General features: G+C 48.6%; 2 protein-coding genes across 2 annotated transcripts; both read left to right on the top strand.

Annotated features, from left to right (window-relative positions):
• Positions 1–1,380: 1,380 nt before the first annotated feature.
• On the top strand, positions 1,381–6,095 carry LOC109578962 (olfactory receptor 13A1-like; the record flags this gene model as incomplete). Its single annotated transcript, XM_019988422.2, has 2 exons — positions 1,381–2,325; positions 6,084–6,095. Coding segments are annotated over exons 1-2 (957 nt in total), but the record flags the coding sequence as incomplete, so codon positions are not given.
• An 8,868-nt stretch (positions 6,096–14,963) lies between these two features.
• Positions 14,964–25,668, top strand: CYP2E1 (cytochrome P450 family 2 subfamily E member 1). Its single transcript, XM_019953123.1, has 9 exons — positions 14,964–15,182; positions 16,125–16,284; positions 19,371–19,520; positions 19,798–19,958; positions 20,412–20,588; positions 21,582–21,723; positions 23,607–23,794; positions 24,274–24,415; positions 25,090–25,668. Exons 1-9 carry the CDS (start codon positions 14,964–14,966, stop codon positions 25,278–25,280), a joined length of 1,530 nt encoding a protein of 509 aa, XP_019808682.1. The 3' UTR covers positions 25,281–25,668.
• The last annotated feature ends 884 nt before the right edge of the window (positions 25,669–26,552 follow it).

Consider the following 26,552-nt stretch of genomic DNA (forward strand, 5'->3'; position numbering starts at 1 on the left):
AATATCAGGCTTTAGTTCTGTCACCAGTCACATCCACAACTGGGCGTTGTTTTTGTTTTGGCTCTATCTTTTCACCCTTTCTGGAGTTATTTCTCCACTCTTCTCCAGTAGTATGTTGGGCACCTACTGATCTGGGGAGTTCAGCTTTGAGTATCCTATCTTTTTGCCTTTTCATACTGTTTATGGGGTTCCTAAGGCAAGAATACTGAAGTGGTTTTTCATTCCCTTTTCCAGTCGACCATGTTTTGTCATAACTTTCCACCATGACCTATCCATCTTGCATGGCCCTACAAGGCATGGCTCATAATTTCATTGAGTTAGACAAGGCTGTGGTCCATGTGATCAGTTTGGTTATTTTTCTGTTATTTCTCACCTGAGCATTCTGCTAAGTCTTAGTGAGCTTCACAGAGGGGAATGAAATGCCAGGATCAGGTTTTTGCCACAGGGCATCACCATGAACCCAGTTGGGAACATATAGGAGGGTGTTGGAAGGAGAAACTGGACATCCAGGTGGTGACAAAAAGCTTGAAGTTAGGTACATGTCTGTGAGTGAGAGATGGAGCATCTGTGAACATCATGCAGGAAGCTTTGTCTGTAGGCCTTGGGAACCAGAGGTTGAGAGGTAAGAAGACCATCAAAGGCTCATGGAACAAATGCATTCTGAGAACCTCCCATGACCATGAACTAAAGCTTGATGTGGTCCAAGTGAGGTCCTGTTGCCACAAAGCCTAAACCCAGGATTTTGGGTGGCTGGGTAACTGGGAGTGTGGGAGAGTTACCTTGTGCTGCTGGAAAACTACACGATGAGCACATCTGGGGCAAAGGCCAACAGTTTAGGTTTGAATGTTGAGTTTGGAAGCCTGTAGTTTGAGGCAGAATTGCGGTTCATGGTTCTGGGGTTGGGGGGTAGATATGAGTGACGTCAGACTGACGGCAGGATCAGCCACAGAAGTAATCCTGGAGTGCACGGGGCACAAGTTCAGAAAAGGTGGAAACAGGAACCCAGGGGAACAGCTGAAGAGCAGCAGGATGCCCTTCACAGAGATGGGGCTGTGAGAGGGAGAGCGGCCGGGGAGGGGCTCAGCCTCGCGTGGGGACGGGCTCAGGCTGTAAGTGGCTCTCAGTCAAGGAAGTGAGGATGGCGATGGGGCTAGAAACGCTAGAGGACAGTGTTTCTCGGAGTGCAAAATGAAAGGAGAAGTTAATGAAGGGTATATGGCTTTCGGGAGAGTGTTGGGCTTGGAAGTTAAGGAATAAACGGACTCCTGTGAAGGAGTTGGATCAGCCCTCCTTTCCAAGACCAGGCTGCCTTCTGAGACAGTCACCTGGGTAGAGTCTGGCACCAGCATCATGTAATCTCTGTCACAGGTCTGTGCACACATGGAGCAAGGCCTTGGGGCTGCTCCCGGCTGGGCCACAAGGTCCAACGAGACCCTGATGATAGAGTTCGTGCTTCAGGGCTTCTCGGAGCTGCCCCGCCTGCGGCTGCCCCTTTTCTGCTGCTTCTTCTCCCTCTACACCGTGGCGCTCATGGGCAACGCTGTGATCATCGCCGTGGGCAGCCACAGCGCCAGCCTCCAAAGCCCCATGTACTTTTTCCTCTGCAATCTAGCTGCCATGGATATTGTCTGCACCTCATCTGTGCTGCCCAAGGCACTGGTGGGCCTGGCCTTCGAGGAAAACACCATCTCCTTCCCGGGGTGCATGGCCCAACTGTTCTTCCTCACCTGGTCCGCATCTTCCGAGCTGCTGCTGCTGACAGCCATGGCCTATGACCGCTACGTGGCCATCTGCCGCCCGCTGCACTACAGCTCGCGGATGAGCCCGCGGCTGTGCCGGTCGCTGGCCGTGGGCGTGTGGGCCCTCTGTGCCCTCAACGGGTCGCTGCACGCTGGGCTGATGACGCGGCTGTCCTTCTGTGGCCCCAATGTTATCGCACACTTCTTCTGCGAGATCCCCCCACTCCTGCTGCTCTCCTGCAGCCCCACACTCGTGAATAGCATCATGACTGTGTTAGCTGATGCCTTCTATGGAGTCCTCAACTTCCTGCTCACCCTGGTGTCCTATGGCTGCATTGTCGCCAGCATCCTGCGCATGCGCTCGGCTGCAGGGAGGCGGCGGGCCTTCTCAACCTGCTCCTCCCACCTCCTGGTGGTCTCCGTGTACTACTCCGCAGTGTTCTGTGCCTATATCAGCCCGGCCTCCAGCTACAGCCCTGAGAGAAGCAAGGTGTCCGCAGTGCTCTACACGATGCTGAGCCCCACTCTGAACCCCATCGTCTACTCTCTGAGGAACACGGAGATTAAACATGCCCTGGGGAGACTTGTGCAAGCCCTTCTCTGCCCTGAGGTCCGTGGGCTGCCTCCCTGAGACCAGCTTGGAGGAGAAAGAGCTGGCTGTCATCCTCTCAGTACCCTTACCCTTGAGTTGGGGCCTTTGCACCCAACAAGTCCTCAGCTGCAGAGCTGTAGACCCAGGTCCTGGGAGGTGGCCTTCTTGTATCCAGGGAAACGTCTCTCCACCCCTGGGTGGCTTCCAGGAACCTGACCCTAAACCTTCCTCAAGGTTCTTCTCAACTCAGCTTTTCCTTGGTTGTCCCAACCTGCCACACAGTGCTAGTTCCAGCTGAAAGGGCCACCGGCTGTATTTTCTCACATTCTGTGGTCTCTGCACAGACCCTCCCTCAGTGCACAGTTGGCTCCTGATCTTCAAGTTACCTTGCCACCTCCCTCAGCTTCCTTCATCTTCCCCAGCAGCCCCTCCTTCTGCCCCTGCAGCTGGTTACCTGGCATCACATGGCGGGTCCTGCTTTACCCGGGCCTTTAGAGCCTGTCCCCACATCTGCCTGGAGCCCACATAACTCATCCACATTCTACTTGGCCTCACACAGCCTGTGTCGTGTCCTACCTGGGCCTCAGGGAACTACCCCCCGTTTTACCTGGGCTCAGCGTCCTGTCACCTGTTCTGCTTGGCCACACACAGTCTGACCCCTAATCTACCCGGCCTTACTCAACCTTCCCCAGTTCTACTTTGAATCCATGTAACGACTGTCTCTTTGGCCACGTCTTAGTGCTTCTTCTTCTTTTTTTGCCTGTACCACGGCCTTGTGGAATTAGTTCCTCAACCAGAGAATGAACCTAGGCCAAGAGCAATGAAAGCACTAAGTCCTAACCACTGGACCACCAGGGAATTCCCTACATTTTAGTTCTTGTTCTTGGCGTTTCATAGATCAATAATAGGTCCCTTCAGATAAACATGTTCAATCAAATAAAACTTCCTTCAGAGAATGTAGGGAGATTGATGTTTCATTCCTGGTCTTTCTTCTATTCTAAACCTTTTCTCATTGAGGCAACATCAGTAAGTCTTAAAGTGGTCATATATCATGAAAGAAGAAAACAAAGAAATAATGAAAAGTGTGAGTGTGCAGCTTGGAGTTAAAATAAAATGCCAATGCTCATATCAACAACCAAAAAGTCAAGCTTTTTGAGGCCAAAGGCAAATCCCCAGGGGAATCTGAGGCTGGTGCCCAGACAAGAGTGGTTTCCCCACCCCAGGAAAGATTGGAATTCTTGGCCCTGGAGAAGCAGAGCAGGCATGCAGGTGGAGGGTCCCTTAGCAGGCTGGATGCCAGCTGCATCACAGCCTGGGGATATGAGGTTGGAGAGGCCCATGGTTTACCCCCAGAGTAGCGGAGCCTGTGTGGTCAGTCTTACCTGGAACTCTTTCTGTTCAACAGTAGAAGTGACTGTTTTCTGGCTGTCCATGGCTTAGACTTAGTAGTGGAGAAACTTAACATTTTCTAAGGAAGGGATGAAAAATAACAGAGAGGGTGTGGGCCTGAGAAGTCCTGTTCCTGAGTTGAGGAAACTCTACTTCCTCTCAGTTTCTGTCCTGGTTTCCGCTCAGACAGAGCAAACCATTCACAGACAGCATCAATCTGTGCACCACAGTTCAAATTACATGTAGGAACCATAAAGCCTAGTTAACTGTCCCGGGATGATTAACATCTATATGGGAAAAACAAATTTTATCCTTAGCCCCCACCACATGCAAAAATCAGTTCCACATGACCTAATATGTAAATATGAAAGGTAGAACTTTAAAAATGGCAACTAGCCTTCTGATCTTTCTAGGGCAAAGACAGATTTTAAAGTCAAAAAAGTGCTAATTCCAAAATAAAAGACTGATAATTTTAAAGTATCTGTTTATAAGAAAAATTCGACAAATAGTGTGAAAACATAGCCCAAAGAGAAGGAAAAATCATTGTGATACATAAAACTTTAGATGGTCATTAACTAGGACACATATACATTCCCACAGACAAAGAGAGAAAGAAATCACAAGAGAAGAGTAAGTACACGAGTAGGCATTTTACAAAAGAAGATACCAGTTTGATGAATAAACATAAAGAGATTCTCTACTTCATTCATAATCAGAGGAATGCAAATTGGGACCAGGATTAACGACCATTTTGTGCCTGTTAGATGGTAAACATTAAAAAGTCCATTAGTACTTAGTGTTGCAAACAGACAGGACCACTTGGACAGCTGATAAGAGTTTTTGTTGCTGTTCAGTTGCTAAGTCATGTCCAACTCTTCCCGACGCCATGGACTGCAGCACCAGGCTTCTCTGTCCCTCACCATCTCCCAGAGTTTGCCCAGGTTCATGTCCATTGATCGGTGATGCCATCCAAGTATCTCATCCTCTGTCATCCTCTTCTCCTTCTGCCTTCAATCTTTCCCAGCATCAGTGTCTTTTCCAATGAGTCAACTGTTCGCATTAGGCACCCTAAATATTGGAGCTTCAGTTTCAGCATTAGTCCTTCCAATGAACATTCAGGGTTGATTTCCTTTAAGGTTGGCTGGTTTGATTGCCTTACTTTTCAAGGGAATCTCAAGAGTCTTCTCCAGCACCACAGTTTGAAAGCATCAGTTCTTCAGTGCTCTGCCTTCTTTATTGTCCAGCTCTCACATCCATACATGACTACTGGAAAAAAAAAAACATAGCCTTGACTATATGGACCTTTGTCGGCAAAGTGATGTCTTTGCTTTTTAACAGGTTGTGCTCGTGGTAAAGAACCCATCTGCCAATACAGGAGACAGAAGAGACACAGGTTAGATCCCTGGGTTGGGAAGATCCCCTGGAGAAGGGCATGAAAACCCACTCCAGTACTCCTGCCTGGAGAATTCCATGGACAGGGGAGCCTGGCAGGCTATAGTTCATGGGGTCACACAGAATCAGACACAACTGAAGCAACTTAGCACTCAGGTTTGACACAGCTTTCCTGCCCAGAAGCCATCATCTTCAAATGTCATGGCCACAGACACCATCCACAGTGGTTTTCGAGCCCAAGAAAAGAAAATCTGTCACTGCTTCCACCTTTTCCCCTTCTATTTGCCATGAAGTTATGGGACCAGATGACATAAGTTCACATGCTTAGAAGTCACATGGTGTCATGGATCATGTAGCCCTTGATACACCTGACCTAGGGATGCTCTTGCAAAGTGTTCCAGGAAGCATGCATGAAAATGGTCTGAACAACACTCTTTGCAGCAGCAGAAACATGGGAATGATCTGAGGGATAGTGGACCTCCCTGGTCACTAACTGGCACCTGCAGCTCACAAGCTGCATAGAGGTTATGATGGAATCATGTCTAGAAACACAAAAGTAAGAAATGAAGCAGTACAAGAAATAAAACTATCGAGAAAATTAGAAGGGAAATTTGGGGCAGTGGTCACCTCAGAAGGGAGGCATGGGGATAGGCAGGCAGACGCAGGTGGAGGGGATGTGGCAGTTCTGGTTAGCAGTGGATTGCTTGGTGTGGATTATGTTTTTATACCTTAATTTACATTAGGCATTCCTTGTACATTCTTTTCAACTTAGCAGTTAAAATATCTAGGTTAGTGACCACACCATCATGCTTATCTGGGTTATTAAGGCATTTTTTGTTCAGTTCTTCTGTGTATTCTTGCCACCTCTTCTTAATCTCTTCTGCTTCTGTTAGGTCCTTACCGTTACTATCCTTTATTGAGCCCATCTTTGCATGAAATGTTCCCTTGGTATCTCTAATTTTCTTGAAGAGATCTCTAGTCTTTCCCATGCTACTGTTTTCCTCTATTTCTTTTCATTGTTCACTTAAGAAGGCTTTCTTTTCTCTCCTTGCTATTCTTTGGAACCCTGCATTCAGTTGGCTGTATCTCTCCTTTTGTCTTCTCTTCTTTTCTCAGCTATTTTTAAGGTCTCCTCAGACAACCATTTTGCCTTGTTGCATTTTTCTTTGGGATGGTTTTGGTCATCACTGCCTGTACAGTGTTACTTTATCCATAGTTCTTCAGGCACTCTATCAGATCTAATCCCTTGAATCTATTTGTTACTTCCACTGTATAATCATAAGGGATATGATTATCATTCATACATGAATGGCCTAGTGGTTTTCTCTACTTTCTTCAATTTAAGTCTGAATTATACAATAAGGAGCTCATGATCTGAGCCACAGTCAGCTCCAGGCTTTGTTTTGGCTGACTTCTCCTCCTTCTGTTGCAAAGAATGTAATAATGAATCTGATTTCAGCATTGACCATCTGGTGGTATCCATGTGTAGAGTCATCTCTTCTGTTGTTGAAAGAGAGTGCTTGCTCTGACCAGTGCATTCTCTTAGCAAAACTCTGTTAGCCTTTGTCCTGCTTCACTCTGTACTCCAAGGCCAAACTTGCCTGTTCCCCCAGGTATCTCTTGACTTCCTACTTTTGCATTCCAATCCCCTGTGATGAAAAGGACATCTTCTTTTGGTGTTTGTCTAGAAGGTCTTGTAGGTCTTCATAGAACCATTTGACTTCAGCCTCTTTGGCATTAGTGGTTGGGGCATAGACTTGAATTACTGTGATGTTGAATAGTTTGTCTTGGAAATGAACCAAGATCATCCTGTCATTTTTGAGACTGCACCCAAGTACTACATTTGGGACTCTTTTGTGGACTATGAGGGCTGCTCCATCCCTTCTAAGGGATTCTTGCCCACAGCAGTAGATATAATGGTCACTGAATTAGGTTTTCCGATTCCTGGTCATTTTAGTTCACTGATTCCTGAAATGCTGACGTTCACTCTAACCATCTCCTGCTTAACGATCTGGATAACCACGATGGTGTGATCACTCACCTAGAGCCAGACACCCTGGGATGTGAAGTCAGGTAGGCCTTAGGAAGCCTCACTATGAACAAAGCTAGTGGAGGTGATGGAATTCCAGCTGAGCTATTTCAAACCCCAAAAGGTGATGCTGTGAAAGTGCTGCACTCAATATGCCAGCAAATTTGGAAAACTCAGCAGTAGCCACAGGACTGGAAAAACTCAGCTTTCATTCCAATCCCAAAGAAAGGCAATGCCAAACAAAGTTCAAACTACTGTACAATAGCACTCATTTCACATGCTAGTGAGGTAATGCTCCATATCCTTCAAGCTAGGATTCAGCAGTACATGAACTGAGAACTTGAAGATATATAAGTTAGATTTAGAAAAGCTTTGTTCATAGCAATGTTTCCTAAGGCCCACTTGACTTCACATTCCAGGATGTCAGGCTCTAGGTGAGCGATCACACCATGGTGATTATCTGGGTCATGAAAATCTTTTTTGTACAGTTCTTCTGAGTATTCTTGTCACCTCCTTAATATCTTCTGCTTCTGTTAGGTCCATACCATTTCTGTCCTTTATTGTGCCCATCTTTGCATGAACTGTCCACTTGGTATCTCTAATTTTCTTGAAGAGATCTCTAATCTTTCCCATTCTATTGTTTACCTCTATTTCTTTGTATTGATCACAGAGGAAGGCTTTCTTATCTCTCCTTGCTATTCTTTGGAACTCTGCATTCAGATGGGTATATCTTTCCTTTTCTCCTTTGCCTTTAGCATCCCTTTTTTTCTCAGCTATTTGTAAGGCCTCCTCAGACAACCATTTTGCCTTTTTGCATTTCTTTTTCTTGGGGATGGTCTTGATCACCACCTCCTGTACAATGTCGCGAACCTCTGTCCATAGTTCTTCAGGTGCTGTGTCTATCAGATCTAATCCCTTGAATCTAATTGTCACTTTCAGTGTGTAGTTTTAAGGGATTTGATTTAGGTCATACCCTAATGGTCTAGTGGTTTTCCCTACTTTCTTCAATTTAAACCTGAATTTTGCAATAAGGTGTTCATGATCTGAGCCACAGTCAGTTCCTGGTCTTGTTTTTGCTGACTGTATAGAGCTTCTCCATCTTCAACTGCAAAGAATATATCAGTTGGATTTTGGTATCGACCATCTATCTGGTGACGTCTGTGTGTAACCAAGGACAATCGCTTCAGGCGGTGTTTTCCCTTTTTCCTCTCTCTGGTGCCCTCTGGTGGGTCTTACAATGGCTGGTCCCCGCTCTGAGTCCATCCTCCTTCCACAGCCACCACTGTCCTCAGCAGATTCTTCTCTTGTCATATCAACCTCCCACTGCCCACTCCCCCACCGACCCCCCTGGCCATTCCCCACTGCTCTGTGCTGGCATGGCCTTTGGAGTCTTAGAAAGCTGCAACCACACCCCTGGAATCCAGGAGGGCCCCTTCCTCCACCTGGTGGGTTAAAACTTCTGCACACAAGCAAACAGTTTTGCTTGATCCACGATCTTAAACAGCAGCTGTGAGATGAAGGTAGAACCAGGGGCAGATAAGAGAGCACATTGCTTAAGCTCCCCAGCCCTTTGGTGTGAAGAGTTTTGTTCCTGGTCCAAGCCAGCTGGCCCTTTGTACCTGGGAAATTGTGTGTTCTCTGCTTTTGTTTAACTTGGAAGAGATTTTGGCTTTTGTCAAGGTCATTCTTTTTAGCCCAGAGTGCATTAAATATTACATACTTGGCTGCCCACATTTTTATTTGTCTGTTCTTGATCCTTTTACATACAAAGTAAGAGGGAATTTTCAGGAGAGCTTCCCTAAAGCAACTCTTTGAGCATATTTTCAACTCAGTCTCTATTTCACTCCCATCTTGCTTATCCATTGCCTTTTGGGTACCCAGAGAAGTAATATTGTACTTTTCACCTCTTCGGTCTAAGGATTCATGACTGCTGGGTTGCCTCTTAAGGAAATTTGGGGATAGCTATATGTCCTTCCTGTGAGTAGGAGGGAAGGGAGAACCAGTGCATTACATCAACCTGATAGAAAATACTGTTGCCACTGAATCTACTGCTCAGGGGAACTTGGCCCATGGAGGAAGGTCAAGGAGCCTGTGGGGAGAGGCCACAGCCCAGCAGCTGTCTTGTGGGGAAAAGGCTCACTGGATATTCCAAACGTGTCCTCCATCTTCTCCCCAGAAGCCCTGGCTGAGTGTAAATTTACACTTCAAGGAGCAGGAATCCAAGAAATACAGGATATGATGTAGAATTAGCAGGCAAAGAGACCAGTAAAGTGGATATTTAAATGCAAATACTGACTTGATAAGATGGCTATAAATATTCATGCAATTGTAAAAGTTGACTTACAAAAACAGAAGAAAATACATTTGGACAAATCTAAAGCTAGTGTTATGAAACTAAACTTCCTAACATTTGGGAAGGAGTGGTGTATTGCTTGGAAAAGAAAGAAAGGAATAAAGAAAGAAAGAGGAGTCGCTCAGTCACGTCCGACTCTTCGCGACCCCACGGGCTGCAGCCCACCAGGCTCCTCAGTCCATGGACTTTTCCAGGCAAGAGTACTAGAGTGGGTTACCATTTCCTTCTCCAGGGGATCTTCCCAACTCGGAGATCGAACTTGCGTCTCCTGCATTACAGGCAGACGCTTTACCTTCTGAGCCACCAGGGAAGATCCATTGCTTGGAAAATAGATAAGAAAAGTATGCTAAAGGTCTCTTTTTGCTCAGATTGAACGATATTGATTAACTCCTCAGGTTAATAAGTCTATGTAGTTTTAGACTTAAGGGTAATCATTAGTAGAATATCAACAGGACAGAAATACATCAAAGCATCAAGGAAGAAAAGGAACAAACAAAATATGACAAACTCAGCAAGTGATAGGGAAGGATATATACCATTAAGCCATATTCACCAGCAGTCACAAGAAATGTGATTCTCCTGTTAAAAAGAAAAATTTTTAGTTATGTCAAAGCTATAGGATGGTAGATGCATTTCTCAAGGACAACATGACATAGAGATACTTAAAATGCTGGGACAAACAAAAGAAAATACTTGGTGATAATTATCAAAAGGGACAAAAATATGTTTATGCTGCTAAAAAGTACAATTCAGTAAAAGACAAATCACCAGTTTTAATGTGGATTGAATGTATCAAAGTAACTTTTCAAATAAAGCATCTTTTAATAAAATATGATTATAATGTGAAAAATCAGCACACTAACCCTAACTTAGAAATGACAAGACATGATTCAGTTCATCATCAGTTCCGTTGCTCAGTCATGTCCGACTCTTTGCGACCCCATGAACTGCAGCATGCCAGGCCTCCCTGTCTGTCACCAATTCCTGGAATTTACCCAAACTCATGTCCATTGAATCGGTGATGCCATCCAACCATCTCATCCTCTGTCATCCCCTTCTCCTCCTGCCCTCAATCTTTCCCAGCATCAGGGTCTTTTCCAGTGAGTCAGCTCTTTGCATCAGGTGGCCAAAGTATTGGAGTTTCAGCTTCAACATCAGTCCTTCCAATGAACACCCAGGACTGATCTCCTTTAGGATGGACTGGTTGGATCTCCTTGCATTCCAAGGGACTCTGAAGAGTCTTCTCCAACACCACAGTTCAAAAGCATCAATTCTTTGGCACTCAGCTTTCTTTATAGTCCGACTCTCACATCCATACATGACTACTGGAAAAACCACAGCCTTGACTAGATGGACCTTTGTTGACAAAGTAATGTCTGCTTTTTAATATGCTATCTACGTTGGTCATAACTTTCCTTCCAAGCAGTAAGCATCTTTTAATTTCATGGCTGCAGTCACCATCTGCAGTGATTTCTGATCCCCCCAAAATAAAGTCAGTCACTGTTTCCACTGTTTCCCTATCTATTTGCCATGAAGTGATGGGACCAGATGCCATGATCTTAGTTTTCTGAATGTTGAGCTTTAAGCCAACTTTTTCACTCTCCTCTTTCACTTTCATCAAGAGGCTCTTTAGTTCTTCTTCACTTTCTGCCATAAGGGTGGTGTCATCTGCATATCTGAGGTTATTGATATTTCTCCCAGCAATCTTGATTCTAGCTTGTGCTTCTTCCAGCCCAGTGTTTCTCATGATGTACTCTGCATATAAGTCAAATAAGCAGGGTGACAATATACAGCCTTGATGTACTCTAAGACATGATTAAACAGCAATTAACAGAGACAACAGTATAACGTAAACATTTGGTAATCTCAAAATGGAGTTCTTTTCAAGCATGATCTAAATTCCAAAAACCGTAAAGGAAAAGTTTTGTCTTACTTTCTTAATTGAGATGATAATTGTAATCTTTATAAACAATTGTTTAACTTCAATAACCTCATGCAAAATGCTGGACTGGATGAACCACAATCTGGAATCAAGATTGCTGGGAGAATGATCAACAACCTCAGATATGCAGATGATATCACTCATATAGCAGGAAGTGAAGAGGAGTAAAGACTATTGATGAGGGTGAAAAAGAAGAGTGGAAAAGCTGGCTTGAAACAGTATTGAAAAACGAAGAACACGGCATCTGGTCCCATCACTTCATGGCAAATAGATGAGGAAAAAATGGAAACAGTGAGAGATTTTCTTTTCTTGGGCTCCAAAATCTTATTAAAAAGTAGAGACATTACTTTGCTGGCAAGGGTCCATAGTCAAACCTATGTTTTTTCCAGTAGTCATGTACAGATGTGAGAGTTGGACCATAAAGAAGGCTGAGTGCTGAAAAATGGATGCTTTCTAATTGTGCTGCTGTAGAAGACTGTTGAGGGTCCCTTGGACAGCAAGGAGATCAAACTAGTCAATCCTAAAGGAAATCAGCCCTAAATATTCACTAGAAGGACTGAGATGCTGAAGCTGAAGCTGGAATACTTTGGCCACTCGATAGGAGGAGCTGACTCATTGGAAAAGACCCTGATGCTGGGGCAGACTGAAGGCACAAGGAGAAGGGGACAACAGAGGATGAGGTGGTTGGGTGGCATCACCGACTCATGGAGATAAGTTTGAGCAAACTCTGGAAGATGCTTGAGGACAGGGAAGCCTGGTGTGCTGCAGTTCATGGGGTCACAAAGAGTTGGACAGGACTTAGTGACTGAATAACAATTTCAGTAAGTCCTTTACATATTGTTTTACTCGTGATTTCTCTCAAAGTTTCAAAGTCCAGTTAATTCCCTAACAATTTAAAGTATCCCGGGGACTCCCCTGGTGGTGCAGTGGATAAGAATCTACCTCTAGTGCAGAGGGCATGGGTTCAATCCCTGTCTGTGAAGATTTCACCTGCTGTGGTGCAACTAAGCCCATGGGTCACAACTTCCGAGTCCATGCTCCAGGGCCCACAGGCGCAGCTAACGAGCCCCTGTGCTGCAGCTGCCGAAGCCCGCGAGCCTAAAGCTTGTGCTTCGTAAGAAGACAAGCTGCCACGGTGCGAAGCCTGTGTACCGCAACCAGAGAAACCTGCGTGTAACAACGAAGACCCAGCGAAACCAAAAATAAACAAACAAACAAAAACTTTTAAAATAATTTCTAAAGTATCCCGGACAATAGAAAAAGATGAAGATAATTTCAATTGTTTCCAAAGTTAGCACAACTCTAATAGAAGAACATGGTAAGACGTGAGAATCTGAAGCCCGATTTTACCTACGGATGTAGACGCAAAAGTACTAAAGCTGCTGTTCAGCAAGTTGAAGCATCAGCACGGAAAGAAGTGTGGCTCCACCACACTCCTGGTTGGGAAGCAGAGCTGTAAGACTGCGCGTACGTGAAGCAGTGTGTTCATCCAGCATCGTACCCGCAGATTTAAAAAGAAAAGTCCTAGGACTGTCTCGGTTAAAAAGGTATTGTACTATCTCAATACCCATCCCTGCTAAATACTCCTTGTTAACTAGAGAAAGAAGAACATTGTCCCAATATGGTTGCCTTTTTGCCACAACCAATCAACCACACACTTGATGGAGAAGTACCCATTCCTGCCAGGCAAGGGCGAGGCCACCTCTGTCATCCCGATTAGTCAACATTGTTTGAGATGATGCAGGCACCTGAATGAGATATAAGACAAATAAAAAAGACTTTCTTCTGAAAAGATATACTCAAAAATTTCATTACTTTATACAGACATCTGTGCCTGCATTTAGAATTGTTGCTTGGCCGTCCCAGAGCATTTCCACAGAGGACCTGGAATAGCGGGGCCTGGCCCCAGAGCACGTGCTGCACCCCAGGAGGCCTAGGCTCCCCTGCACCGCCCTTAGGCCCCTTCCAGGATGCACACACTCAGATGAGCTGCCACGTGCAGTTATTTTGGCCTGTGGGAGCCATGGGGCCTGGTTTGCCTCACACACGTCCTGTCCTCATGCCCACCTGTCAGGGCTTGAACTGGAGCCCCAAGGAAGGCTGACCCTTCCTGACCCTCCAGCACCAACAGGAAGGACAAACCAAAAAAAAAAAAATGCTGTGTGGACACATCTGCCTGGCAGGGTGGAAGAAGAGGACAGAGGGGTCAAGGTGGCTCTGTCTCCATGCTGGGGACGGGGCCCTGCCATCCCACATCAGCCCCTGGGGGGGGGGGATGACCGAGCACACGCACCTCGACAGGGCCCTCAGCCCACCAGCCCACGGGCACAAAACAGGCCCGAGACTCCCGCCAACGTCAACGCCCCTGCACAGCACAGGGAGATACAAGTCAGACACCAGTAACATGGCTGTAGTTCTGAGTACAGATCAAGGGACACTGCTAATAGACTGGGAGGGAGAGTGGTTTAGAAGTCAGTGTGTGGAATGCAGCCTCAGTTTTAAGTATATGCAAAGCACATGTTCTACCACTGAGCTACACCCCTACAGAGGTGATTTTTGTTCTTTTTTCCTTCATATTTCGTATTGTACATAGAGATGGATCACTTATTCAAAAGTATAAAATTAGAACCTGTTAATTAAGATCTTCCTATGTCACCAGATAGAGGACAGAATTAAATCACACAGAAAACCTCTGTAAAATACCCAGAACATTATAAAAGAAGCAATTTGGAGCTCTGTGGTGTCCTGCACAAATAAATATAGGACATTTTAAAACACAAAGTCTACTCAGCTCATTGATTTTAACATACACAATAAAAATTCTAATATTTTTGATTTTAGAATTTGACAAAATGCTTCTAAACAGTAATTATCCCCCAATTTTCTATAATGAACATGTACCTTTTTTAATAGTCAGAGATTAACTTTTTCACAATTGGTCAACTCTTCTTTTTTCCCCTCTACTGAATCTGCCAGTTGATTTGACAAAGTGGACTAACATTCGGGTGCTGAATTTTTCTTCTCTGGCCAGGAGTTTGGCTGCTGGTGATTCAGTACCATTGGGGCTGCTCAGACAAAACTCTTGCTCAGGGGTTGAGAATTGCACCAGGAGGTCAGGCACTTTGCCATGGAAATGATCAGCACAGAATTGATGTTGCCTTACATAAATCCTATCAGAAACAAACCCATGTAAATAGGACCTTACTCCTCCTTGTCCACCCAATGCCAAAGGGAGGACAGGCCCCCACCCCACACTCTGACCTATGGGCTGGTGGAGCTCCCCTGGATGCTGTGTTTACTGACATTGGTGCAGGTGTCAGCAGCCAGTGTTGGCAGAGCCCAGGCATGGCCCTGTGGGTTCCTGGATAAAGTTCTAATGAGTTGCCACTGAAGGAATCAGCCTTTGAAATGATGGCCAACAGCAGCTAATAATAAACTAATGTCTTGGGCTGGAGGATAAGGAAGGTGGCATTGGTCAGCTGCTCACCCTCCTTCTCAAGAATGCATTATAAAAGCTTTGCCTCTCCATGGGAGCATCCTCAAAAGTCGGCAGATCCCCCAAGGGCACCATGGCCGCCCTGGGCATCACGGTCGCCCTGCTGGTGTGGATGGCCACCCTGCTGTTCATCTCCATCTGGAAGCACATCTACAGCAGCTGGAAACTGCCCCCTGGCCCTTTCCCACTGCCCATCATCGGGAATCTTTTACAGCTGGATATTAAGAACATTCCCAAATCCTTCACCAGGGTAAGAGAAATATTGTTGATTTGAGGGGGGAGAATTCAGAAATTAGATGTAATATGTGTGCATTCAACTCACTCTCAGACAAATAATAATTCAATACCAGCTTGTTGTGAATCAACTGAATTACCAATACCACCCAAGAGTGATAAGCCAAATGTTATGCTACCGATGCAGCTTGGGCATGCTGCTCAGTGGGCACTGGTCATGGTTGCCCAGAGGCCCTGCTTGAGCAGTGCTAACTGCCTTGTCGTTGGGTGGCTTGGCAGCCCGGTGTGGCTGTGGCTGCTGCCTGCCGCTGCTGTGCAAGGAGGGACCTGCGCTGACACCTGATGCACACCGGCTGGGCATCAGTCTGCAGCTCTCCTTAGGTGCCAAAGAACAGGAGGAAAAGTGAGGTGTTTGACCCCTACACACAGCTCTTACTGCATTTGTTGTGACCAGTGAATGAGCTCATAACTCTAGAAGCTAAATGCGTTGATGAATCTATTAAAAGAGTTAACAAAAGAGTGTCCTAGGGCACAGAGCCGCTTTACAAGGCACTGATGAGCGTCACGCTCCAGGGGGGAAGACGGGCTTGGGGACTCTGGACAGTTCAGATCCAGGGTGTCCAACAGCATTGTAGGGTCCAGGACCTTGACTAGGAACAGCAGACTGGAGGTGGTGGGGGCAGTCACGCGGAGAGACCTCAGGAGGACGCGAGGAATCAGCCAGGCCTTCCGACTTAACTGTGTCTGGGAGGGAGGGGAACGAGGTGCAGCCCGGTGCGTGGCCAAGCGTGCCTGCACCGGGATGCGCTGCCTGTGGAAGAAGCCGCGGTGGGGAGGGCCTTCCCCAGGTTGCTCTGGGTTCTCCTGGTCAACAACAGTGGCCTTGGGGATCACGTTAAAGCATGGGCCTCCCCTTGGAGGCAGCGCGGCTCACCCCACGGCCTGTTGGTCTCTGCAGCTGGCGGAGAGGTACGGGCCGGTGTTCACCCTGTACCTGGGCTCTCAGCGTGCCGTGGTCGTGCATGGCTACAAGCCCGTGAAGGAGGTCCTGCTTGACTACAAGAACGAGTTTTCTGGCAGAGGAGAAAACCCTGGGTTCCAGATGCACAAGAACAATGGTGTGTCCCACTCGGGGTTGGGGTGCTGGGGGGGTGTTGGGGGAGGCCCTGAAGTGACAGTAACAACTTGCTGAAGACAGAAAGGTGATGTGACCCACAGACAAGTCAGGGGATGATTGGTTCATTCAGTCATTGCTCTGCGTGTTTTGATGAAAGCTACTGCATGAACCTTGCACACCAGAGTGGACAAGACCTGGAACATCCACCCACTGACCAGCAAGACAGACATATTCATAGAGAAACAGGCCAGAGGAAGCTGCTTCTGCTGTCTGGCCCAGCAGTGCCTGCCTCCACAGACCTTTCCGCCTCCCTGGGTCCCCAGTCTCTCCCGGGAGCTGTTTCCACTCACAGCTTCAACTGCTCCAGGGTGTTGGGGCTCCATCTACTGAGGTCCCTCACCCACGAATGGCACCCACCTGTCTATTGAGGGGGCCTCTGATGTCCCACCCGGGGCTGTTCTTAGATCAGGAAGAGGGCGCTGAGATGTCCCTGTGACCCCTCTTTCCTCTGCCTCTCCCAGTCCCCAGGCTCCAGACTCAAGAGTTCCCTACGCAGGGGAGAAGGCCTGGGGATCTAACTGGTCTTTATTGGAGTATTTTCCAGAGTCCTGACTTCAGACTCTACCATCTGCATCTCCTGGGAGGTCCTGGGAGGGCTGGGGACACTGGCTGGTGGGGGTGCCCCTCCTGCCCTCCCAGCTCTGAGGGCTCCTGGCCCCTGCTGTCCTCCGACCTCAGCCGCTTGTCCTTGGCTGCTTGCTCTCTGGTGTTTAAGTGAGATTCTAAAGCAGATTAGTGTGAAACAGCATCCCTTCTACCACAAAACTTGGAACCCTCACTTCTTCCTGAGTCAATTTTGTTGATGAGCTTCTGGAAAACTCATTTTATGGAGAATTTCCAAACTGATGTGCTTACAGTTGTATATGGACTTCTTGCCTTATTTTTCCAGTCTGCATTTCTGAGGCATTTGATTGTCTGTCTTAGATACTGTGCTTTTGTTTTTCTTCTTAGGAGCTCCTGAAACCAAATTAAGCACCTAAGCTTTGTCATTTACACAGAGGAGGTTTACTGGAGGAGAGCCCTGGGAGGGCAGGAGTTCTGGAGTCAAAGAGCTTTACCATGGTCAGGGGGGGTCAGGGAGGCCTGGTGCAAGTCACGTGCCCCTGGAAGTGGTCAGGCAGAGCCGGCTTCCCCGTCCTGCGGCTGGGACACAAGGCGCCTGACTGCGTCCTGCCTGTGCCACACTGTGGGACACGCACTGCATGTCCACACGGCCTGGGGCTGACCCTGCACATCAGCCAGCCATTGGAACAGGTCTGTGGTCCCCAGGAACAATGACGTGAATGGTCTCGGTTACCATAGTATGGAGCAGCAGCTGCGTGTCAATGTGCTGAGAGGGCCGCCCATCATTTCAGTCAGTCTGCGAGGCTCTGGAAGGGGAGCTTCCTTGCCTCCGTTTCTGCCTGTTTGGTCCCAAACAATGGCGCTCCTCTGGGATCTGTCTCTTTATCTGCATGTCTCTGTGGCTCACCATCTCGGCCTCTGTATCTCTCTTTCTCTTTGTCTCTTCTTACATTTTTCTGTATCTTCTTTTCTTTCTACACAATTCTCCCCAAAACATTTTTAAACTCCCTTCTTCCCTGCCCCTCCCTCCTCAGCCACCTCCTCTCCTCACCACGTGCTCTTCGGAGCGGCCCCCAGCACCTCTCCTTCCTGCCTTTCCTCTAGCGTCTCAGGCCCTTAGGCCTTGGGGCACAGCCTCTGCCCCATTCTCCAGCCTCCTCAGCACACGCTCCCTGATCCCTGGCATCCTTGCTTGTCTGCCCTGTGTCCTGGGCCAGCAACGTGGAGGGCAGAGCTGCCCGGGGCCCAGCCAGGCTGAGGGAGTAGACACCCATGAGTTTGGAATGTCCCTTCCCTAGGTGCCCTCTTGGGCTGCTCTGCTGCATACCCAGCTTCCACTTGGTCCATTATACAATGCCCCACAGGAATCGGTGCCAGGACACCTGAATGCATGACCCTGAGCTCAGTCCTACCTGTACTTTTAACTTGGTGAAGAGTATCTGTAAATGGGCCTCCTCAATGCCCACACACCCGTCAGTGGTCATGCTCTCCATCCGTGGGCTTGTCTGCATGGCTGCCTCCTTGGATCACACACCTCTTCTCCCAGCCCCTCTGGTGCTTCCTCTGCAGGCCATCCAGGTATCCTCTCGGGCCTGGCCAGACTTCCTTCAGGAAAGACTGGGGCCACGGCCTTCCTCAGACCTGGACATGCAGGCGGGAAGCAGCTTGAGGGCTTCCCACATCTCGAGGTCTGCTGGCTGTAGCCTTGGGTGTTAGTAAGGACTTGCTGTGAAGCCACAAAGTGCAAGTCGAGGCATCTGTAACATGAGGGTCAAAAATGACTGAAAGCAATGTTACGTGCCAGCCTGGATGGAAGGGGATTTTCAGAGAATGGAAACATATGTGTGGCCGTGTCCCTTCGCTGTTCATCTGCAACCATCACAGTGGTGTTAATTGGCTGTGCTGCTACTCTCACGTGAAGGTTGCTCAGTTCTGGCCGACTCTTTGTGACCCCGGGAACTACACAGTCCATGGGATTCTCCAGGCCAGAATACGGGAGTGGGTAGCCTTTCCCTTCTCCAGGGGAGCGTCCCAATACAAGAATCGAACCCAGGTCTCCCATAGCGCAGGTGGATTCTTTACCAGCTGAGCCACACACCCTAATACGAAATGTTTTGGTGGTTAAAAAAAGAAAAAATCACCAAAAGCAAAATAGCCTCAAAGGAATTAGTCAGGAGGCAGGAAAGAGGCGGGAGGCACTTCTTGGTAGTCAGGCATGGTCCCCCTATCGTGGCGGGACGCAAGACATAGTGAGGGAAGCAAGGAGGCTGTGATTGAGGAGCTTACATGAGCAACAGAGGAAACCAGGCTCCACACCAAAGGCCTCCCTGCAAAGCAGAGCGTTGGTCCCTGTGTGGTCAGTGGGCCCCTCAGTGTTCCCTGCAGAGCCGAGCCCATTACTCCTGCCCTCCTTCTCCTGAGAAAAACGTTTGTGGTAATGGTTCTCCTGCTCCCTCTCCTTAGGGATCATTTTCAACAATGGATCAACCTGGCGGGACACCCGACGGTTCTCGTTGACCACCCTCCGTGACTTAGGGATGGGAAAACAGGGCAATGAGCAGCGGATCCAGAGGGAGGCCCACTTCCTGCTGGAGGTGCTCAGGAAGACCCAGGGTGCGTACAGCCTGGGGCTCACACCCACCCTCCTCCAACGTCAGCCCACAGACACCACTTCACACGGCGGTTTCCCCTCTGATCCTGGGGGTAAGGTGATCACCGAGCATGTAGCTGGTGTGTCCTGAATCACCGACAAGTAAGGAAAACCCAAGCGGCTCACACTTCCACCACATCCCAAGAATTCTCACGGTTCTAGAGTGTCTCCTCACAAGACTGGAAATGCCCCTCCTGCCGGGCCCACAGCACGCGCCCTCTCAACCCCCCTGTTTTCCAGGCCAGCCCTTTGACCCCACGTTTGTCGTCGGCTTTGCACCTTACAATGTCATCTCTGACATCCTCTTCCACAAACGCTTTGACTATAAAGATCAGACGAGCCTGAGGCTGATGAGTCTGTTCAACGAGAACTTCTACCTGCTCAGCAGCCCCTGGATCCAGGTGAAGCACTCTCCTCGCTTCTGCCTGTTTTGCACCTTGCTTCAATTTGATGGTTTACAGCAGGAAAAGGATAAGAAGGGTCACTTGTGTGTGTGTGGACAGATGGGCACACAAGACTAGATACCATGGACGCTCCTTCTGGAGACTTCCATGGAGTCCGTGGTTCCACCTAGCTAGCCTTGGGACACTTACTGTTTTCCTCTTTAAATTGATCCTCACTAGACAGGCAGTACCTCTGCCTACGTGCTCGCGTTCCCACCACAGAACTCACACGGCACTCATAGAGTGGTGCCCAAAAAGATACTTTTAGCCAAAATGTTCCAAATAATACAATATTGACAGCCATAAATTTGGGTTTGGAGAAGGTTATTATCCTGGCACACAAAATGCTATTGCACCCAGAAAAGATGTGTATAGTAAGAAAATTCTCTCCCTTCATCCCTCTCTTTCTAGCTTTATAATAATTTCCCAGACTACCTACAGTACCTGCCTGGAAGCCATAGAAAGCTACTGAAAAATGTGTCTGAAGTAAAAAGTTATGCTTTAGAAAGAGTGAAGGATCACCAGAAGTCCCTGGAACCCAGCTGCCCCCGAGGCTTCTTGGACACCATGCTGATAGAAATGGCCAAGGTACACTCACAGTTCGCGGCTTCCGGACCAGGTGGAGCTGAGTCCTCGGCTGTTACGAGATGGGTTTGCAGGGCAGGGGGTGCTTTTTTCAGATTTATATGATGACTTGCACTGTGGTGTCCATGCCGCCCACACTGGGTACATCCTGATGCTCTCAGTTTTACACATATGCACTGGCTTCAGCATGACCTCCACACACATCGACACTCGGCCAGCCTGCTGGGCCACGCTGCACTCTGCTGTCTGTTGAGCTCACCAACAAGATGGCTTCTCTTGGGGAAGCTGTCTAGGAGGTGTGGATTTGGGTGAGTGGGACTTTCACACTGGCTTCCTCCAGCCCATGCTTTTTAACCACTTCTGATCAATTAATGACTGCGTCTCATCTGGGGAGAGGCCCTCAGCATTCCTCCTCAGCACTTAACTCCCAAATTGTGCACGACCTCAGGGGGTGCAGCCCTTCCTAACACAACCTCCCTGACATCCTCTTGGGTCCCCTCCCAGACTGGCCACACTTCTCTCTCCTTGGCACCACAGGACGCTCTGGAGCGCCACACCTGGCTTCCCTGTATGACTTGCTCCAGTTGTCTGAGAGCCTCCTCCATCTGCTGGGCCCCCTCCCACCCCTCTTCCCATTATAACCTGCTTCCTGGGACTGAAAGGCCCAGCTGTGGGGGCAGTAGGAGCCGAGGGCAGCCCTGCAGGAGCCCCATAGTCAGCCCTGGGCTGCTGGAGGTCATGGCACAGGGCCAGGAAGGGCCTCAGCCCCCAGGAGGGCCCTTGGTGGCATAGAAGGATCGCCAGTCTCTCAGCGCCCCCACAGTCCTTTGCTGGGAGCCTTGGTTCCCTCACTGTGCGATGGAGCTGACGGTTCTGTGCAGGATGGGCCCGAGGAGCGGGCAGGGCGGGCAGGTGCGCCTCTGCTCAGGGACACAGGGTCTCTTTTTCATCCACCTGAAGATGTTTCCTCATTGAGTTCCTGTCTCCCATCCACAGGAAAGACACAGTGTGGACCCTATGTACACCTTGGAAAACATCGCTGTGACTGTGGCCGACCTGCTCTTTGCGGGGACAGAGACCACCAGCACCACCCTGCGATACGGGCTCCTGATTCTCATGAAATACCCGGAGGTTGAAGGTAGGACAAGTAATAGGCCAGGACTCTGGACATTGTGGCTGTCACACGTGGACGGAGACCCTGTGTCCCTCAGCCTGGAACATTCAGGCTTCAGCTCCCTGTCTGCAAAACAGGGAGTGACACTGGGGTCACTGGAGGAACGCTCTGGGGGAAGTGTTCTTGTACATGACAGGCACCTGGCACTCAGCCCTCCCACACCCACGGACACACCCACATTGTGAAAGAAAGTCCAGTGAAGAAATGCCATACTTCCAGAATCCACTCCAGGACATGATCTGTTTATGAGAGAGTGAACATGTGCTCATCACCCTAAGACCCAGCCTTTCAGGAAGAGCTGGGAGGGAGGAGCAAGACCTCCTGGCTTATCTCACCAGATTGGAAGAGGGATCACAGAAGGAACCTCTGGTAAAGCATTGCAAGTCTGCCTGCTGCCCTGGGTCCAGCCCTCCTTTCCAGGGCTCCTCCCCAGCACCTGAACCAGGTGAACTTGGGGTAGATCAGGCGTGACTTTGGGGGCTGCATGCGCAGAGCGTCAGGCATTAGAAACACCCCCACCGCAGCCTATAGGTGAGCAGCACTGTATGTTAGCAGGCTGGTCAGCACCGATACTAAGGGAAGAGGAGGCAGAGGGGCCGTCACCAGTGCTCGGGCCTGGAGCCCCCCACCTTTCACTGGGCTGCCCAGAGCTGCGGTGGGGGTCCCCACTGCAAGGAGCTCCTCACCACCTCAGCCATGCCTCTTGCTGATGATAATAATTTGGTTCCTGCTGTGTGCCAGGTGTGGGCATTAGCCCTTTAATACACTGTGGTCTTGAAGGCTGATGTGAAAGGGCATGAAATTATTACCTCGGGAACATGGGTATGTGACCCATCCAGGGTCAGACCTGCTCCATCTGACTCCAAGGCCTTCACCTTTCTATTGGACAGAAAAGTAAGGGAAAGGAGCCCAGAGTCCACAGAGCAAAGCCCCTATGCATCTGGGGCAGTTTTGAAGGAGCTCTGACCACTCTGTACTAGGAGATCCACAGCCTCCAAAATTGTTTTATTTTATTAATTATGACAAATTTCCAGTATAGAGGAAAAGACAGAAAATAAATATGACAGTCATCTATACATCCATTGCCAAATTTAACATGTTAACGTTTTGGAGTACTGACTCGGAGCTCTTGAAAAGAAAGATTGCAGAGCCAGCTGAGGATGCTCCTCACCTCCCTGGCTTCCCCGCCCGCCCCAGACTGCAGTCTTCCTGGAGTGCTGTGCAGCATCCCATGTAGGGCTTCTTACATTTACCAATTACTAAGTATTTACCATTTGCTAAGTAATACCATCTGTATTGTTATATGTGTTGAAATTTTTTCACTTGGTTACAATACTGCAGGGCGCTGTGTAGTCCTCTCAACATATTACAAAGGCCCACAGTTAACCTCAAACCTAGCAAGGCCAAGCAACTGCCAAAGGCTGCTGTTGCTTTTGCCAGGAGAGGGGCTTCCAGAATCCTTCCTCCAAGGCCCTTCAGGAGTACGACATGCTTGTCTGTTTCCACTCTCCATTTGCCTCCATACTCCGAAGAAGCATGCAACAAGCCAGCCTGGGGTAACAATTAATACAGTTTTCCTCCTGCTAGAAATCCCCAAGACCCTTTTTAATCCTCTCCTCCTGGCATGGAGGCAAGCACTGGACTAGCCATGACCAGCTAAGAGAATGGAGTCCATAAATAGACATGTAAATGCTGTAGACGGCACGTAACTTCACTGACCTTAGCTCTTGCTGACATGTGCGGATGAATTACCCAATAATCTGAAGCTCCATAAACATCTACTGGGTCTATGGATGGGTGTTGAGCCAGCTTGGAGTGATGCATTTATTCCATGCATATCTTGGCAGAGAAACTTCATGAAGAAATTGACAGGGTGATTGGGCCAAGCCGAATCCCTGCCGTCAAGGACAGGCTGGACATGCCCTACCTGGATGCTGTGGTACATGAGATTCAGCGATTCATCGACCTCCTTCCCTCCAATCTGCTCCACGAAGCAACCCAGGACACAGTGTTCAGAGGATATGTCATCCCCAAGGTCAGATGTGAGCCTGCAGTGCACACCCAGCAGATCAGCTGCCTTCCAGGGAACAGGATGGGGCCAAGGACACCCTGCCTTGGCAGGTGTTGCTGAACACTAAGGGCTGGGCCAGCATCCCTACCTGCAGAGTGCCCCTCCCCCAGCAGGCCTGGCGTGGACCTGGTGACCCCAGAAATGAGGGCTTCTGGGAAGGGGGTTCCTCAGGTGGTGCCTAGGGCTGTGGTGTGTCCCAGAACCAGGAACAGACAACAGTACCATCCAGCCCTGCATGTGTCACTCAGAGAAGCTACTGGCCCAAGAAGATGAGAACTCTCATCACCGTTTAGTCATGACTCCGCCTGCTATCTGCCCTTAGGCAAAAAACTTCTCCAATTGGAAATGTACCATTTGTCTAATGTAAAATTCAACTGGGGGCCCCAGATGAAAGCCTGTGATATGTTAACCTGACTGACCAAGGTGGCCTGTGTTCCCTCCAGGGCACAGTCGTAATTCCGACGCTGGACTCTGTCTTACACGATAGGCAAGAGTTTCCTGAACCAGAGAAGTTTAAACCAGAGCACTTTCTGAATGAAAATGGAAAGTTCAAGTACAGTGACCATTTTAAGGCGTTTTCTGCAGGTAAGAAGCATTCAGAGGCAGCACCTCCCGTGGGATTGTCCCTGAGTCCTACTCTCTGCTCCACATGTGATCTGCATCGTGCCCCTTACCCCAGCCTGACCCAAGCGTGTTCTTCCCTGTGCAGAGAGGTTAGATGACATCTTGTCACTGAAGTCCTGAGATTGAGTTGAGGATGAGTCATTTTTCTCCTTAGATACTTCATTTAATAGAACTTGGTGAACTCTTTCACAGCTATATTGCCTGCTTCTCAATAATTTTAAACAAGGATCACTGAGAAAAACCTAGTACTCGGTCACCTGGACCCGTCATAGGGCTGCCTTCCCTCCCCGGGAAGCCCTCCCCTTGGTGTGCTGTGAGGGAACGTCTGTGACCAACTTTGTAACTGTAACCCTCAGCGTGAGAGCACTGGCTTCCCCGTGGGCCCCCCTTCTTCCCCTAGGACGTCAGGCTGAGCACTGGCAGAGTCGATTCTCCCAACCTACCACAGGTTTATGCAGTTGAGAGCTGGTGGTTGGGGCCCTGATCCTCCTACACTGAAATCCACTCTGGGCCCCCGTTCAGTGGGTAGATGGGGCCCAGTTCTGCTTCGGTGCCATGACACATGGCCTCCTCCCACCCCCTCTCCCCCTGCTACCTGGCCTGGAGCAGAGTCTTAGTGTCCTTGTCACCTCCAGGAAAGCGGGTGTGTGTTGGAGAAGGCCTGGCTCGCATGGAACTGTTCCTGCTCTTGGCCGCCATCCTGCAGCACTTTAACTTGAAGTCACTTGTTGACCCCAAGGATATCGACCTCAGCCCCATTGCAATTGGGTTTGGCAAGATCCCGCCCCGTTACAAACTCTGTCTCATTCCCCGCTCAAAAGTGTGAGGTGCAAACGCCCTGAAACCCCGAGCTCCCCTGCATCCCCTCTGCGAGGACTCTACAAGCCCAGGCTCCAGAGGGAACCACCTGTGCCAGAGACACTGCTTTCCAGGCCACGTTCCTCAGACAGAACTTGAAAGCAAAGTGCAAAAGGATTGTGTCAAACTAATTAAACTAATTAGCACAAACTATGACTTAGCTTGCGTTGGAGTTCCTAGAAATCATGGTAAGTAAGAACATATCAGTATAGTTTAAACTAAACTTCTGAGAAAAATAGAGCTACCCAGTCATCAGAGTCAGTATGTCTTATAAAGGAGTCACAAAGAGGAAAACAGATGCTATTTTGTTGTTCAGAAAAAATAAAATAATATAGCTTTGGCTATCTTCCTTAGGATATGAAGTTCTTCCTTCAGGCTCTCTAGTAGCATCATCCTGTGCTATATTTTAAGACTGAAATATATCTGAAGAGTCATCATAGACATCTGTTATTATCTCTTAAGATTAAAGTCTGACTTTGTGCCTGCAAGGGGAAGTTCTAAGCATGTGGAGACTGGTGTGGAATGAGCCAGAAACTTGGAAATCATTAACCAGCTCCATAACCTGAATCTCAGAAGAATCTGTGAGACAGAAGAATAATTCTGGACAAGAACACTATCCCCATCCACCGGGCGCACACCAGGAACCTCCTGCCTTGACTTCCCTGTCAGTAAAAGGGGTGTGAGAGCAGCCTCCAGGGGTGTGAGGGCCGAGCGGGTGTGATGCAGAGCTTCAGAGCGCGGTGCAGTACCCGAGTCCCACGTGTGTCCCAGGCTCCTTAGTAAAGTGAGACACCCCAGCAGTGCAGCCTCGTCCCGTCTCTCATTGACCCTCCTGCTTCTCCCGTAGGAGGATCATGTGATAGCATTGTGCCCACCCAGGTAACCCAGGACCATCTCCTGTTCTCAAGGTCCTTACACTAATCCATTTCATATTCAGAGTTCCACCTTCCATGTGAGGTAGCTTACTTATAGCTTAGAAAGAAGAAAGTGGTGTCATGTCCCAAGGAAACCCAAAACCTAGCAGAGCAAATTACAAGATCTGAAAGCCTGAGGATCCCTTTTGGCTTGAAGCTCTGCCTGCTGAAGCCAGTGGGGCAGAGGTCCTACCCTTGATTCTCTGCTGGGCAGGTATCATGCCCCTAGATCTTTGTCAGACAGCCCTGCCTCCAGTACTTCAGACAGGAACAGTCTATCTTGTTGGAAGCAAGTCCAAGATTCTCATTTTTGAAACCAAGGAATC

Source organism: Bos indicus, chromosome 26, assembly GCF_029378745.1.
Source record: "Bos indicus isolate NIAB-ARS_2022 breed Sahiwal x Tharparkar chromosome 26, NIAB-ARS_B.indTharparkar_mat_pri_1.0, whole genome shotgun sequence".
In the NCBI taxonomy this organism is placed as follows: Eukaryota; Metazoa; Chordata; class Mammalia; order Artiodactyla; family Bovidae; genus Bos; species Bos indicus.

What these genes read in the sequence shown, in the direction of transcription:
- CYP2E1 (XM_019953123.1), top strand. Translation starts at nt 14,964, where the DNA reads ATGGGAGCATCCTCAAAAGTCGGCAGATCCCCCAAGGGCACCATGGCC. An exon ending in CCAGATGCACAAGAACAATG is followed by an intron (nt 16,285 to 19,370) that starts GTGTGTCCCACT and finishes CCCTCTCCTTAG; the next exon opens with GGATCATTTTCAACAATGGA. An exon ending in TGCTGATAGAAATGGCCAAG is followed by an intron (nt 20,589 to 21,581) that starts GTACACTCACAG and finishes TCCCATCCACAG; the next exon opens with GAAAGACACAGTGTGGACCC.